Source organism: Vicugna pacos, chromosome 2 (genome assembly GCF_048564905.1).
Source record: "Vicugna pacos chromosome 2, VicPac4, whole genome shotgun sequence".
NCBI classification, from domain to species: Eukaryota; Metazoa; Chordata; class Mammalia; order Artiodactyla; family Camelidae; genus Vicugna; species Vicugna pacos.
The window spans coordinates 55,193,366-55,207,919 of NC_132988.1; the positions used below are offsets into that span (position 1 = coordinate 55,193,366).

A 14,554-nucleotide genomic window follows, 5' to 3' on the forward strand; every position below is an offset into this window, starting at 1 on the left:
CATTTCACGATTACCATTATGTTTCATGTAATCTTTCAAAAGCAATGAAGAATGACTTTTTCCTGGAATGCATTCTAATTTATTTAAAATTCACTGATCATTATTTTCCTTTACTGGGAATGAATATTTGGCCCTAGTGAAAAAAATAACACAGAAAGAAGTAACATTAATTTCTCTTCTCAAATTCTAATCAATGTTTTAAATCCGCCTCCTATTGTAGAGAACCAAAGCATTCAGAAAAACAAACCCAAAACCCCAACACAATTGCTTTGCCACATATTCCTAAGCCCCCAAACACACAGGCATAGAATACCTGAGAATTCTTTTTAATTCATTTCTTTGTTGCTTACAGTGAAAACCCTAGTCAACATCTGGCTGCTGGATGAACATATCCTCAGTTAATATGCACATTTAGGTCTTCTTGTCTTTCCCACTGTCTTTGTTAATTTTAATGCTCCTGAGCAGATCTACCAGAGAACAGGAGGAGGCAGATCTGCTACAAGTTGTTGCTTTTTATAGATTTTATGAAGTCTAAAAGATCAAGGAGGTAAACAAGACAGGGTTCAATGGTAATGTCTGGGGAAATCATTTGACTTCCATTAACAAGACTTTTCCCCCTTCATATAAATGGGTACTGTAAACCACTGAAGATATTAAATCTAATTAAAAAAAATCAAACAACTGACAATACCTTTATTAGATATTTACTTCTAAATTTAAATACTACACATCTTAGGTTAATGTTAATCTCTGAATCTATCCTCATCATTAAAATAAAACCAAAAATATTAAAATATCAAATGAAAGATATTTACTTTCATTTCAAATTAACTATATTACTGTATGTTCATTATAGTCTCAAAACAGTATTCATAGACTATTGATAAGGAAACAGATCAAATATAGTGTACTCCAGTGATAAGTTAATATAAGATTTTTATAACTGTTTACTTCTATTTTAAGAAGTATCTATGCTCCTCAAAATTACTAAAAACACACCAGTAAGAGAGTATAAAAAAAAAAAGGAGAAGACTTACTGTTTTAAGAAATACATAGCTTCTCCTTATAGACAAAACTGTATAAAATATGATTTTTCTCTAAAGGGGTAAGCATCTTACTGTGTGCCAAATAATTTCAAAAAGTACCAAAACTTTTAATAAACAACTTTCAAAATCAGTGTAAAAATACTTTAAAGTTTGAAGTACTGAAAGATATAAAAACTGTTATTTCCATTTAGTGCCTAGGCTAGAACTGGCCATACTATGCTCCTTTAATTTGGAAATAAGAGTTTACTTACTGAGCATACAAAGCAAGTGTCATGCCAGGTATAGCCCAGAGCTTCCAGGAACATGTCGCCAGCTTCTATGGGAAATTCACATCCACGGCATATAGTACCAAAGAGGGCATAATAATCTGTATTGGAGTGGGAGGAGACATAATTTAAATATGACAGTTTCTGGAAAACAGCAACAAAACTGGAATTCAATGAGATGATGAAGATAAAGTTACTAGTAACTAAAAAATTTGCAGATGGCATAATATTTTGCTTGAGATATGTGTAGTATATTTCAGGTTACCCTTGGTAAATGGTATTTAGCAACTTAACATCTCTCCGGGCCCTAGATAATAGAATCTGATGCACATTCTTGAGTTGTTTTACAGATGCAAAAACCCTCACCAGATGGAAGATGTTAACTACCTGATGACTGTGATCATCCAGGCCTCCTGGAGCCTAAGGAATGATAACGTTAACCCCTGTGACACTGCCTTGTTACCTTGCCATCAACCAATCAGAGAACTGTGCACAAGCTTATCACAGACCTTGGGACGCCCCTCCTTCACTTTGCCTTTGAAAATGCTTTGCTGAAACCCATCAGGGAATCAGGGCTTTTTGAGCACTAGGTATTCTGGACTCCTCGTCTGGTGCCTTATAAGAAACACTGCATTGTCCTTCACCATAACCAGGTGTCAGTAGTCTGGCTTTTTTGTGCAGGCGAGTGTGCTGCCGGAGAATATAGCTTCTTGTCTCATGCAGGAAAGAATTCAAGAGCAAGGCATAAAGTGAAAGCAGATTTACTCAGGGAGATACACCCTCCACAGACCGAGTGTGGCCCATCTCAGAAGGCAAGACAGGCAGCCCCAGGGTACGGGGGTTTTAGTTTTTATGGGCTGGGTAGTTTCATATGCTAACAAGTAGGAAGACTGTTCCAACTGTTTTGGGGAAAGGGTGAGGATTTCCAGGAATTGGGCCCCAAAGCCAGCTCTAGTGAGAAGCATAGTGTTCACTCTAATGCAAACCATGAAGGTATTAAGCACATTCTGATTCACATTTAAACAAATATTATCATAACTATTTGAGGGTTGGGGAAAAGAAGATAAACCATTTTAGCTGGCAGTGACAATGTCCAGGTGAAGGGTTAGAGTGAATTGGATTTAGTGATGGCAGCTGAGGTGAGAGACAAGCATGAGTTCAATACACACTTGGGGGAGAATGGTTAGGGTTTACTAATTAGGTTGGGCAAAGAAGAGTCAAGTCATGCTGACCAGCCTCAAATGAGAAGCGGACTGCTGCTGTAAGTTGACCACTGTGGAAGACTCCCTTCTTCCAGCACCATCCTTTGAATTTCGAGGTAGAGCAGCAATAAAGCCCATTGTAGCAATGCAGTGGTACTGAGTGGAGGCACAGTAAGGGCATAATATTTTATGTTTTGAAACATGCATGTGTGGTAGTAATATCTAGGTAAGGGTAATGATAAATAAGTGTTATGAACGTTCACTTACAGCCTTTGGAAAGGAAAAGGAAGTGTTCAGAGTTCAGGTAATAGGACAAATGTAGTAGACTGGTCCTTAGAGCCTGGATTTTTAAAAATAAGTTCACCAAGGGAGCAAACCAAACCAGGATTACCTTCCCATTCAGTAAAAGGAACAAAGGATTTCCAATTTATTGTCAAGGCAGTTGCCTTAAAGAGCACATCAATATCATATTCAAAACCTGAACACTTCTCATGTTTATAACCACTCAAAATTCACTAGTGGAGTGTAAGAGGTGGCTTTAAGCTACACGATTTGGTAGGATTAATACCCATAAGTTATTGGTGATTCAAGAAAAATAGTTCTCTAAGTAATTGCTTACATGCTCACTTCTCTTAATGAAGTGGGGAATATCTGTTTTGACAGTCACATTTGCTATACATTTAGAGTAATGTTAAGTGCTCCTAAAACAATCAGTACAACTCTTTTGCTAGTATTTCCTTTCAACTTTATAGCAATAAAAGGATTAATGTTTTATCTTCATTCAAAACTTAAGAAACTAATGTCTTCAGGATCTTACCAGTCTCACAGTAGGGTTCACCATCCTCCAAGTGAAAAACATTATTACGAATAGGTTTTCCACAGGCCACGCACACAAAACAGGAAACATGCCAAGTTTGTTTCAAAGCATTGATGACTTCCTGTCAGAAAAAAGTAATTGGATGTAAAGAAAGATGAACGCTTATTGTACTAACTGTACCAACACAGCCCTTTTATTTATTTACTTTTTGGGTAGGGAGGTAATCAGGTTTATTCATTTTATTTGTTTTACTTATTTATTTATTTATTTAATGGCAGTACTGGAATTGAACCGAGGACCTCGTGCATGTCAAGCATGCACTCTGTCGTTGAGCTACACCCTCCCACCACCAATATAGCCCTTTTAAACTGACCCAAAGTGGACATACATGCTTTGTCTTTCCCTAAGCTTTTCCTCTAAGGAACTAGAGATATTTAAGAACAGACTCACGAATCATCTAAACTGATGCTCTATATAAAATAAGCATTTTTCACAAATACACACCAACAAACTTATTTAAAGAATGATTTACTATGTTAAACATTATGCATGCAGTGAATAAAAACATTTTATAAGTGCTTGCTACAATACATTCTGTTTTCTCTCAAAGGGTGTCAGGAAACATTAACTTGTAAAGGTTTCACAGTATTATCTTGAAAATGTCAGGGAGGAAGGGCAAAACATTTAAAAACTAAAACAAACCTATACTTTGGTGCATGATGGAAGCAATAACTGCAACAGTGTAATCCAATCATGTTTAACACATGCTTAGGATTTTGGAAATCAGCTATGACTGTACTAAGCACACATTCAAATGAGTGTCTAAAATTTGAACCATAAAGCATGGATTCTAGTCAACAGTGGCCCTGTGCTTTACATGTACGAAGTATCAAAGACTTGGGCCAGATTTTAAGCAGTAAGAGAAGTCTGGGGAAGGTGGTTTGCAAGGAATCATTTCTTTGAAGTGAGAGGAAGAGATACAGCCATTAAAAATCATTTTTGAAGAATAGGTAATAACAGAGGAATTTACTTTTTCCACAATATTTATCACAAAAAAGAGGGTGCCATATACATAAAGCATAATTACAATTTTATAAATGGATTACTTATAAGAAGCACATTGGAAGAAAGCACATACTAAGGTTAACAGGAACTCTCTGGAATTGGTAAACATACAGGTCATTTTAATTTTATTCTTTGTATTTTTTGTATTTTCTTTAATATATATATATATATATGTATATATATATATATACACACACACACACATTTAGGGGGGGTAATTGGGTTTATTTAATTTATTTTTAACGGAAATACTAGGGAATGAACCCAGGACCTCGTGCATGATAAGCACGGGCTCTACCACTTTAGCTATACCCCTCTTCTATTTTTTGTATTTTCTAATTGTTAAAGAGTGAAATATTTTTTGTAATTAAAAACACTGTCAAAATAAAATAAAGGGATATAGAATAAATTATTAGCCATAGAAAATGCCACAGTTCACTAATAAAAGACAAGAGGAAGAAATGGCAGTTAGTTAGACCCAAAGAGATCACAATAAGCACATACAAGAAATATACATTCAACCAAATCATTTCCCAAGGCTTCTAGATATAGTCAGCTCCCTATCCTGGAGACAGATTACTATTCCTTCTTCAGTAGGCTATCAGACAACTAAAACACAATCCAGAGTATCTCTCCCTTTAGTGATGTTCTGGCCCATGTCTGTAGCAGCGAGTTTAAGATTTCTATTTCCAAGAACCTCATTTGGTGCTTAGATTCTTACCTGACTTTGTTTTATTAATTATTCTAGAATCCACAGAATACATTTATCTACTAAAACAGTATTAATGTATTCTACCTATTAATTCTTTGTCATTTGGAAAGGTACAGCCTGAATCATTCTTCTCTTTTGTTGTCCACATATTGTACAAATTAATAATATAGACATATTCCATGTAGTATATTTATAATTTTTAAGTGCCCTCAAAATTTTAGGCCCATTTAAAGATGTATTCTAAAATTAAGACTGCTCAATAACTCATACTAACTCTTCTCTGAATTAATATGAATTAGAGTTTCATTACTATATTTTCATATTGAAACAGAACTCAGCAATGTCATTTCCAAAGTTTGTATGAGTTGTATGAGTTTTCTATGAGTCCAGGACCTTGGCTGCTTCTAAAAGTAAAATTCTAACTCCTGGTCACCCATAGGAAATGCCTTACCCTTACTTCACAACTGCAAATTGGGTATTCCAGAGTAGTACATTCATTCATTCATTCATCATTATTTATTATGTATCTGACTGCTAAATTACTCTTTTGTAAAAAAAAAAAAAGGTGGTTTGATTATTTTTCTATCACATGTATACTCTCATAAAACTGAGGTTATATTTTTAAACATTATATGCATTCAAGAAAAATATACCATTTATAAGCTTCATGTTTTATATATTTCACGAGACCTGTGCCCTGTGCTTGAACCCTGACAAATGGGGAAATGCTGCTCTTATAAAAGCGATGGAATTTAATTTAAAACAGGGAAGGTGTCGGTTCTGAGAACTCAGACGTGTGTGGTCCTGTGCGACCTCTTCATTCCTGAGCAAACAGGGTCCTGTTGAGGTAGCACACCCACAGTAAATTATTTTTCCCCCACAGCGTAGCTAGACTTTAACCAGACAAGCCAGTACTCAGTAAGACAAAACCAAAGACAACTTAACCCCATGAGTCCGATATACTCCTACAGAGGCCTATTTAGATTTGCTTTACAAAAATAAATAGTGATGAAAGCAAAGAGGAGATCAAGCAAGAAGAAAATAAAAAGTAAAAAGGATGGAAGGGTCTCATACCAAAAAACTGTTCTGCTTTAAAACTCACTCAGAATGAAAAGGTTTCCAGTACTTACTCCAAGGATCTTCCTTTGGCATCGACCACATTCAGGAGCAAAGAATTTCTCATAGCAGAGCTCACAATACAAGGCACCCTGTTCCTCTACAAATCCAATGTAGGCCATTGTATTTTTGCAGTGAGCACAGTTAAATTCTTCTGGGTGCCAAGATTTCCCCAGTGCCACTAGGAATGGTCCCCTGCAGGAAGAAAAGAGATGAAGTTGAGTTAGGAATAGAAGTTTCTAGTTAGCCCGGATAGGACCTCTTTATGCAAATAATTAAATACTTGCTCAATTCTTCTTCTCAAGGACTAAACACTTGGGTGCTATAAATTTACATAGGAACTCTTTGCACATTGACGTGAAGACAACAGGGAAGAGGAGTAAGAGCACTGAAGGGATTTCTTCAGGAAAGGCCATCCCTGCCCCTTGTTTTTTTGTCTTCAAGGGATTTGGTGGTTATGATTTTGAGCTGCAGTGAGTGAGTCTGTCTGCGTTATGAGTATGATTGAGAATGAGAAGGTTAAATGTGACAGATTATGAAGTAACCAGGAAAAAAATGAAAGGTTTAGGCAGAAATGAGTTTGACATTTCTATAAAACAAACAAAAGAAAAAAAAATCTCAATTTGGTAATGTCAGTCTTAAAAACAGTAATAAGTATTACCTGAGAAAACATGAGTCAATTTCTCTTCCCCATGTATTATTTCATATAGTACTTCTCAACTTCATTAAACATAGCAAATCCTTACCCTCTAAAATGACTACAGAAATTATAAACTGGATATTAGAGATTATTTGAAGCTACTTAGAAAGGGTTTATTTAATTGAAACATGACTGATTTTTAACGTACATTTGTATCAAGGTAAGAAATGTCTGTAAAGGAGATTTTTTTCCATTAAATACTATACAGCCAGGAACTGATAAGGTGGGTTTGGTTTGCTTGACAGGAATCCATTAAGAAGCTTTATCTAGTCATGAGGCCTGGGGAGATTAACCACCCCAGCCTCTGCAACATACTTTTCAGTAGCTACCTCACACTAATTCTTATTCACAGAGTGGCTTTACCTCCGAGGCACTTTTACAGTTATCTAATTTGTCCATGAGACATTCCTGTGAGATAGACCAGGGCAGTTATTATGAACTCAGTTTAGCAGATGGAGAAGCTGAGATACAGAATGTCAAAAGAGATGACATGTATCATAAAATCACTGATTGAATGAAGGCCAGAAGCTGAATTTCCTGATTTCTAGTATTCTGCCCTAGTCAACTGATATTTTGCCTCTGATCTCATCACCATCAATTATCATCCTAATTAATTCTTAGTAAGCACAAGATACCTGGCCTTTAGGCAGATTATTAATGGGAAAGGTCACCGTAATGAGCATGACACAGTCGAAACAGTTTTTAGCCTTTGACAATAACATAAATCTTGGTTCCCATTGGGGAATTCTTCACAAATACATTAAAGTTTATTCAGAACCAGCACCTAATTCTGTAGGAGTCAAGAAAGTAGTAAGGCTCTTGAAGAATGATTAAAATGTGTTCTGGGGGCATAAGGGGATATCTCCTAGCCCCACTTTTTATTAACTTGTTTCTTATTATTAATATGGTGCCATTTTATATAAGCTAGTGCATGCAGCTCTTAGCTTTGGAGACAAGTAGTTTATTATTATTATTTTTTTAAACTTTAGGATACTATTTTTGTCACTACTAACAAGGAATGCCTTTGTTAACTATTTCCTGTCAGAAAAAAAAAAGTGCTACAGATCACTTATTCTGTAACCAAATGTGTTACTTTTGGTAGGTTGTCCCTCAATTTTTAACTGGTTTATAAATGACAGTCCTACTTAACACTTCACTTCATTTTCTCAGTATGTATTTGGCAAGCAGTTTATCCTAAGAAATAAACCAAGGAATCATATAATGCTCAAAGCTAGACAAAGTTTTATGAATGCACTGAGCTTTTCCACCAGGTGGATGTCTTTGTGATGTGCGCTTGAAAAATCTACCAGGGTAAACTTACTGCAACCATAACACAGAATTGTAGGGTTTTATGCTACCATTGGTCTGGACAGTCTCCGAGGGTAAATTTATTAGGGCACATCTTCAGCTCGTCCAGAAGGCTGGATGGCCCCTTGAGACCAGCATCTGTATTTGATGACTCAGTTTGGAAAAGAAGCCAATCCAACCTCAAGTTCTGCATCCTGTTCAAGCCTAAGTATTAGCATGTACTTGGAAGGAAGAGCTTTCCTCTTGAAACTTGTCTATCAGTGCTACCAAATATTTAACAAAGTTCATCTGAGGGGAAAAAAAAAAGATGTTTAAGAACAGCTGACTAAGGAACATATAATCCATTGTCTAGACTTTTCTAAAATAAGTGTTGAGATCAACTCTGACCAGCAGAGAACCCGGAATCAGAGCAGACTGGGCCTGACCAATCCACAGATTGACTGGTGCTAAGGGTGACATCATCAGTTTGCACGGACAACAGCTCCACAAAATCCCCGAGTCTCCTGCAAGGTGCTGCTGAGAGCACCTCTGTCGGATCACACAGGGCCGTTATGACATGGATTCCCGGGAGAAACTCCTTTCAGGTTTTTGTAACAAGAATGGTTTTGCTTCTTCTGAGCAAGAGATTTATTCTTTTTATTATCTCACTGTAATTTAAAACATTTTCTTTTTTTTTTTTTTTGCAGACTGCTGAAAGGCTTAAAGCCAAATCCAGTCTAACCACAGCAAGTATGTATGTCATTATCATCCAGTCTCAATGACAAAATTTTCTCCAGTCTTCATTTTTAATAGCCCCACCCATGTTTCTCATCCTTCTTTTTCTCCTTTTTGTAATCAAAAGGTTTTCATATATTTCATGTATTCTTAAAAGTCTTTTTGAAAGCTTTCTGGAATAGAGTAAGAAAGGAAAGGAAAGGAAAGGAAAGGAAAGGAAAGGAAAGGAAAGGAAAGGAAAGGAAAGGAAAGGAAAGGAAAGGAAAGGAAAGGAAAGGAAAGGAAAGGAAAGGAAAGGAAAGGAAAGGAAAGGAAAGGAAAGGAAAGGAAAGGAAAGGAAAGGAAAGGAAAGGAAAGGAAAGGAAAGGAAAGGAAAGGAAAGGAAAGGAAAGGAAAGGAAAGGAAAGGAAAGGAAAGGAAAGGAAAGGAAAGGAAAGGAAAGGAAAGGAAAGGAAAGGAAAGGAAAGGAAAGGAAAGGAAAGGAAAGGAAAGGAAAGGAAAGGAAAGGGAAGGGAAGGGAAGGAAGAAATTTTCAGATATTTACTTAGTTTATCAAAGTTGAATAATGAAAGATCTTAATGACAGTAAAGAAACTCCCTCTGCATCTTTACAAAGTGAGGTGACAATGACCTGTGCTCCTGCACAACCTGATATTCCTTGCTGAGCTGAAAGAGCATCTTCCACATCCATGCCCTTGAAGTAATGTCTATAGATGAAACAATAAAATCTCTTAGCTACAACAAAGTACTCTCTTCTGTGTAGGCAAGGGACTAATTAAAACAAATTCGTTAACACAGGATTAACACTGAAGAAGCTCTTGTTCCTCGTAGACTGGGTTTTGGTCCGTGAAGTGAACAACAGGCTCGGGTAACTGCACAGAGGAGTGACGCCCTTGGCTGTCGGCTGGCTCTCTGAGGGCCCCGCGCCCCTTGAGCCGCCATCACTAAATACCTGCTGACTGACAAGGGAAGGGCGGGGGCCAGAGCTGAAGCCCTGACTGGCTGAGACAGAAGAGTCACAGCATGAAACCTTTTACCCTGTCCACCTTCCATGACATTTATGCCAAAAAGAAAACAAAAAAAAATTGGAAGGAAAGCAAGCGAAGGATGCTAAGGAAAGAATTCAGAGCAAAAGAAAAGCTTATTCGGAAAGGTAAAAGGAAATGCAAATTTCAACAGGCACAGGTTAAGAGGGATTTCGCTTCAGAATCAAATGCTTACTTCTTGCCTCCTTTTGTTATTTAATTCTTACAATAACCCTCGGTGATAGAAATGAACTCTACCAACAGACGAAAAAAACAGCGGAGAAGTTAGCCAACTTCTCCGAGATTATGAGGATGATGAACTGTGAAGCTGGAATCCTCCAAGGCTCAGCCACTACAGATCAAAAATTTTTATTCAACCAAAAGTTACTGCACCAATAGAAGTGAAAATCAAAAAAGAAACTAAAAACAATCAAAAGAAGTTAATCAACAAAAGTTAAAAACAAAGCCACATAAACAATAACATGCTCAAAATAAATATGAAAGCTGGTATTCTACTTAACTAGATATAATAAATAACAAAAATGTATTAGCCAGTTTTTCATCATGGTCAACTTTTAGGAAAGGCTTAGCCTGAGCAGTCTAAGAACAATATAGCCAGAAGAATAGAGTGAAACAGAAGATCACAAATATATACACAGACACACGCAGGAAGAGAAGAAAGTAAAGGAGAAGGAAACACACAGTGACAAAGATTTAAGATTTATAAAGGTCAAAATCAGAAATATTAACAATCATTCAGAAAATTCAGAAATACCATATTTTTGATGTCCTTAATTCTTTATTTCCAGCAGATTACGCTCAAAACTTTCCAGTTTAGAACGTAAAAAAATATAGTTCTACTTTCATTGTGTATAATTTCAATTCGCAGCCCTTTAAAATACTACATTTAAAAGGTTATGAGGCCAACCATAGCTTTTTATTTTAAAGACATAAATGATTTGTTCCTCAAGAACAAATGCACACGTAAAATGAGCTCAAACATAATAGTGAACAAAAAGAATAAGTTCTAAAAAAGGTAATGTAAATTGATAATTTTTAGAAGTTTATTAGAGACAATTACAGTCCATGCTTTATACTAAAATTATTATAAAACCAGAAAAGCTAGAGAAACGTGATTTTATATAATAAGACAAGTAAGTAGGCTATAATTTCATCTCGGCAAGACTACTATCACACATTCTTCCAAATGTTTTTAAAAAGTTAATTCATCAGCTGGTCAGTGATATGTGGCAGGCACTCTTCCAGGAGCAAGGAAGTTGGCAGGAAACAAAGCCGGAAAAAACCCCTGCTCACATGGAACTGACATTCTAGGATGGGGATAGAGACAACAAATAAGATGAAGAAGGAAGGACCAGAAGAAGGTGAAGGGGAACTATGCAAATATCTAGAGGAAGAAAATCCAAACAAAGGAAGCAGCAAATGCAAGGGGCCTGATGAAGGAGTCCAGGGTGTCTGAGAAACAGCAAGGCCAGTGTGTATGGAGTAGAAGAAACAAGGGGGAAACTGGCAAGCAATAAGGACAGCGAGATAATGAGGCGGGGGTGACTGTATAGGGCTTTAGGCCATTAGGAGGATTCTGGCTTCTACCAAAAGCAGAGCCATTACCGGGTTTCAAGCAAAGGAGTGACAATGATCTGATTTGTGTTTTCTCAGAATTACTCTAGCCACTGTTCTGTGTTGATAACACACAGGTATAGGGCAAGGGCCAAAGCAGAAATATTAGTTAAAAAAACAACTATATTATCCCAAGAATGACAGTGATGTGGATCAGGACGGTAGCAGAAAGAGAAGTGTTTAGATTGTGGATGTATTTAGAACTTAAAGCCAAAAGGATGTGCTGATAGATCACATAAGGTCTGAGCAACTGTGAGAACAAAGCTAACACCTAACCTAGAAAGGGAAGAAGACTGGGAAAGGCCGCATGGAAGGTAAAATTCTAATACAGCCCCCAAGATACCGACCCTTTGGTGTACGAGGCTTGTATAATTCGCTCCCCTGAGGTACAGGTGGGACCTGTGAATATGATGGAATATCACTCCTGGGATTAGATTACTTTTTATGGTAAGAGGATAATACAAAGGTAACTGAGCTCCTTAATCCGTTGACACTGAGTTAATTCAGAGATATTATCCTAGGTTGGCCCTGGCCTAACTAGGTAAGTCCTTAAAATAGGCAAAAAGCAACAGCAGATGTTCTCCTGCTGGTCCTGAGAAAGAAAGCAGTCATACTGTGAACTACTGAAGGATGGGGTGGACTCTGGGAGCTGGCTGAGGGCCTCAGACACAGCTGTGAGGAACTAAGTTTGGTCAATAACCTAAATGAATCTGGAAGAGGACCCTGATCTCCAGATGACACCATGAATTCAGCCTGGTGAGATTCTGAGCAAGGACTCAACTAACCCATGGCCAGACTCATACATAACGCATAGAAACTAGTCATTTGAGTCTCCTTTGTTTTCTTGGTAGTTAAATTAAGCATTTGTCAATTGTGTTGATCTTTTCAAAGAAACAACTTTTGTTTTCACTGATTTTCTCTATTGAAAAAAGAATCTCTATTTCATTAATTTCCAGTGAAATCTTTATTCTTTCCTTTTTCCTGCTTGCTGTAGGTTTAGTTTGCTCTTCTTTGTCTAGCATCTTAGGATGAAAGATTCTGTTACTGGTTTCAGAGCTTTGTTCTTCTTTATCTAAATATTTGTTGCTATAAATCCCCTCTAAGCACTGCTTTAGCTGCATTTAATAAGTTTTGGTATGTTTTTATTTTCATTCATTTCAAAGTATTTTCTAGTTTCCTTTTTTGATGTCTTCTCTGACTCACTGGTTATTTAGGTGTGTATTGTTTAATTTCCATGTATTTGTGAAATTCCCACATTTTCTTCTGTTATCAATTTCTAATTTCATTCCATTCTGATCAGAGAACATACTTTGTATGACCTCAATCTTTTTACATTTATTGAATCTTGTTTTATGCCTTAATACTTGGTCTGTCCTGGAGAACGTTTCATGTGCATTTAAGATGAAAAAAAATTATATATATATATATATGTTTATATTTTCATTCTCTTGTTCCTAGATAGAATATTCTACAGATGTCTGTTAAATCTACCTAGTATATAGTGTTGTGGAAGGCTTCTAATTCTTGTTGACTTTCTAGGCAGTCACTGTATCAATTATTGAAAATGATGTACTGAAATTTTCAACTATTATTGTTGAATTATCTGTACTATTCCCTTGTACTCTGCCAGTTTTTGCTTCACATATTTTGGGGCTCTGTTGTTAGATGAAAACATGTTTATAAATTGTTCTACCTTCTTGACAGACTGAACTCTTTATCACTATAAAATGTCCTTCTTTGTCTCAAATTACAACTTTTTTCTTTATACCTATTTTATCTGATATCAGTATAGTTACTTCAGCTTTCTTTTGGTTATATTTATACAATGTATCTTTTTTCTATACTTTTACTTTCAACCTATTTGTGTCTTATAATCTAAAATATCTGTTATAGGCAGCATATAGTCATATCATGATTTTTATCTGCTCTGCCCTTTTCTTTTAGAGTGTTTAATTTATTTACATGTAATTACTGATTGGGTAGGATTTATGAGTGCTATTTTATTATTTGTTTTCTCTGTATTGCATGCCTTTTTTGTTCCCTTTCCTACATGAAGGAGTGAAAGAGGAATCAAGGTCATCAGCTGATCGTGAGGATGGGGAAGACGTATTAGAGGTTTAAGGAGAAAGGAGAAGATATGAAATGGCTTTTGGAGAGAGTGCAGAAGTAAATGTACTAGAGAAATACAGCTGACTTTTGTCACTATTAAGAACATACTTGAGATTAATAGTCATGAATTTAAACACTGGTTAGTATGGTTGTGGGTTTTTCTCCAACCATATCCATCTGCTCAGGTGCAGGCACAGAGATGACTAAGAGTTGATTTTATTCAGGCTAGTGCTTTAGTTAAATGAATATGATGAAATGACAGATGGGCAAAGGAATTGAGGGTGTATGTAAGGGGGTGATCATTGATTATAATGACTGATTTTGGAAAAAAAGAAAGTGAGGCTATTAGGACTTGAGGGACAGTTAAAAGGTATTTGGATCAATGAATTAAAGGTTGTTAGGTGGGGCCAGGGGATGGTCAAAGGATTGCTGGAGTTGAGGTAATAGAGACAGAGTGGAATATAGGTGGTGGTTCTTGAAGTACAGTGGGATGTGTAGAAATGAGGTTATGGAGAAACTGTAGTTAATAGTAAAGACCAGGTCTAGGATATGACTGAAAATTGGTGACTGAAGCATGGATCACTAAAGCAGAAGATGTTAGGGAACTGAGAGACCTGGATATTAGAAAGATCATATATATACAAATATTGAAATCACCAAGATGAATTCCCATTACTAAAAATTTTCCTAAGGCAAGATTAATTTTTCAATTTTATAACTGTGATAATTTAGATACTTACAGATACCTCATGACTTTTCCCAAGTACTATGATTCAGGACTCCTTACTATGGATAAATGGGCAATATGTACATATTACTTATATTACTGTAAGGGAACTA

At 36.3% G+C, this 14,554-nt stretch overlaps 1 protein-coding gene across 3 annotated transcripts in view; it reads right to left on the reverse strand.

Moving 5' to 3' along the window:
• The window catches only part of PDLIM5 (PDZ and LIM domain 5), a 183,618-nt gene that overhangs the window by 3,382 nt on the left and 165,682 nt on the right, over window positions 1-14,554 (reverse strand). For all 3 annotated transcript variants that reach the window (XM_006208955.4, XM_006208951.4, XM_072940363.1), the window contains exons 10-12: window positions 6,239-6,419; window positions 3,332-3,452; window positions 1,298-1,413 (exon numbers count right to left, since the gene is read on the reverse strand). In XM_006208955.4, the coding sequence (XP_006209017.1) occupies window positions 1,298-1,413; window positions 3,332-3,452; window positions 6,239-6,419 (418 nt within the window). The remainder of the gene's footprint in view (window positions 1-1,297; window positions 1,414-3,331; window positions 3,453-6,238; window positions 6,420-14,554) is intronic.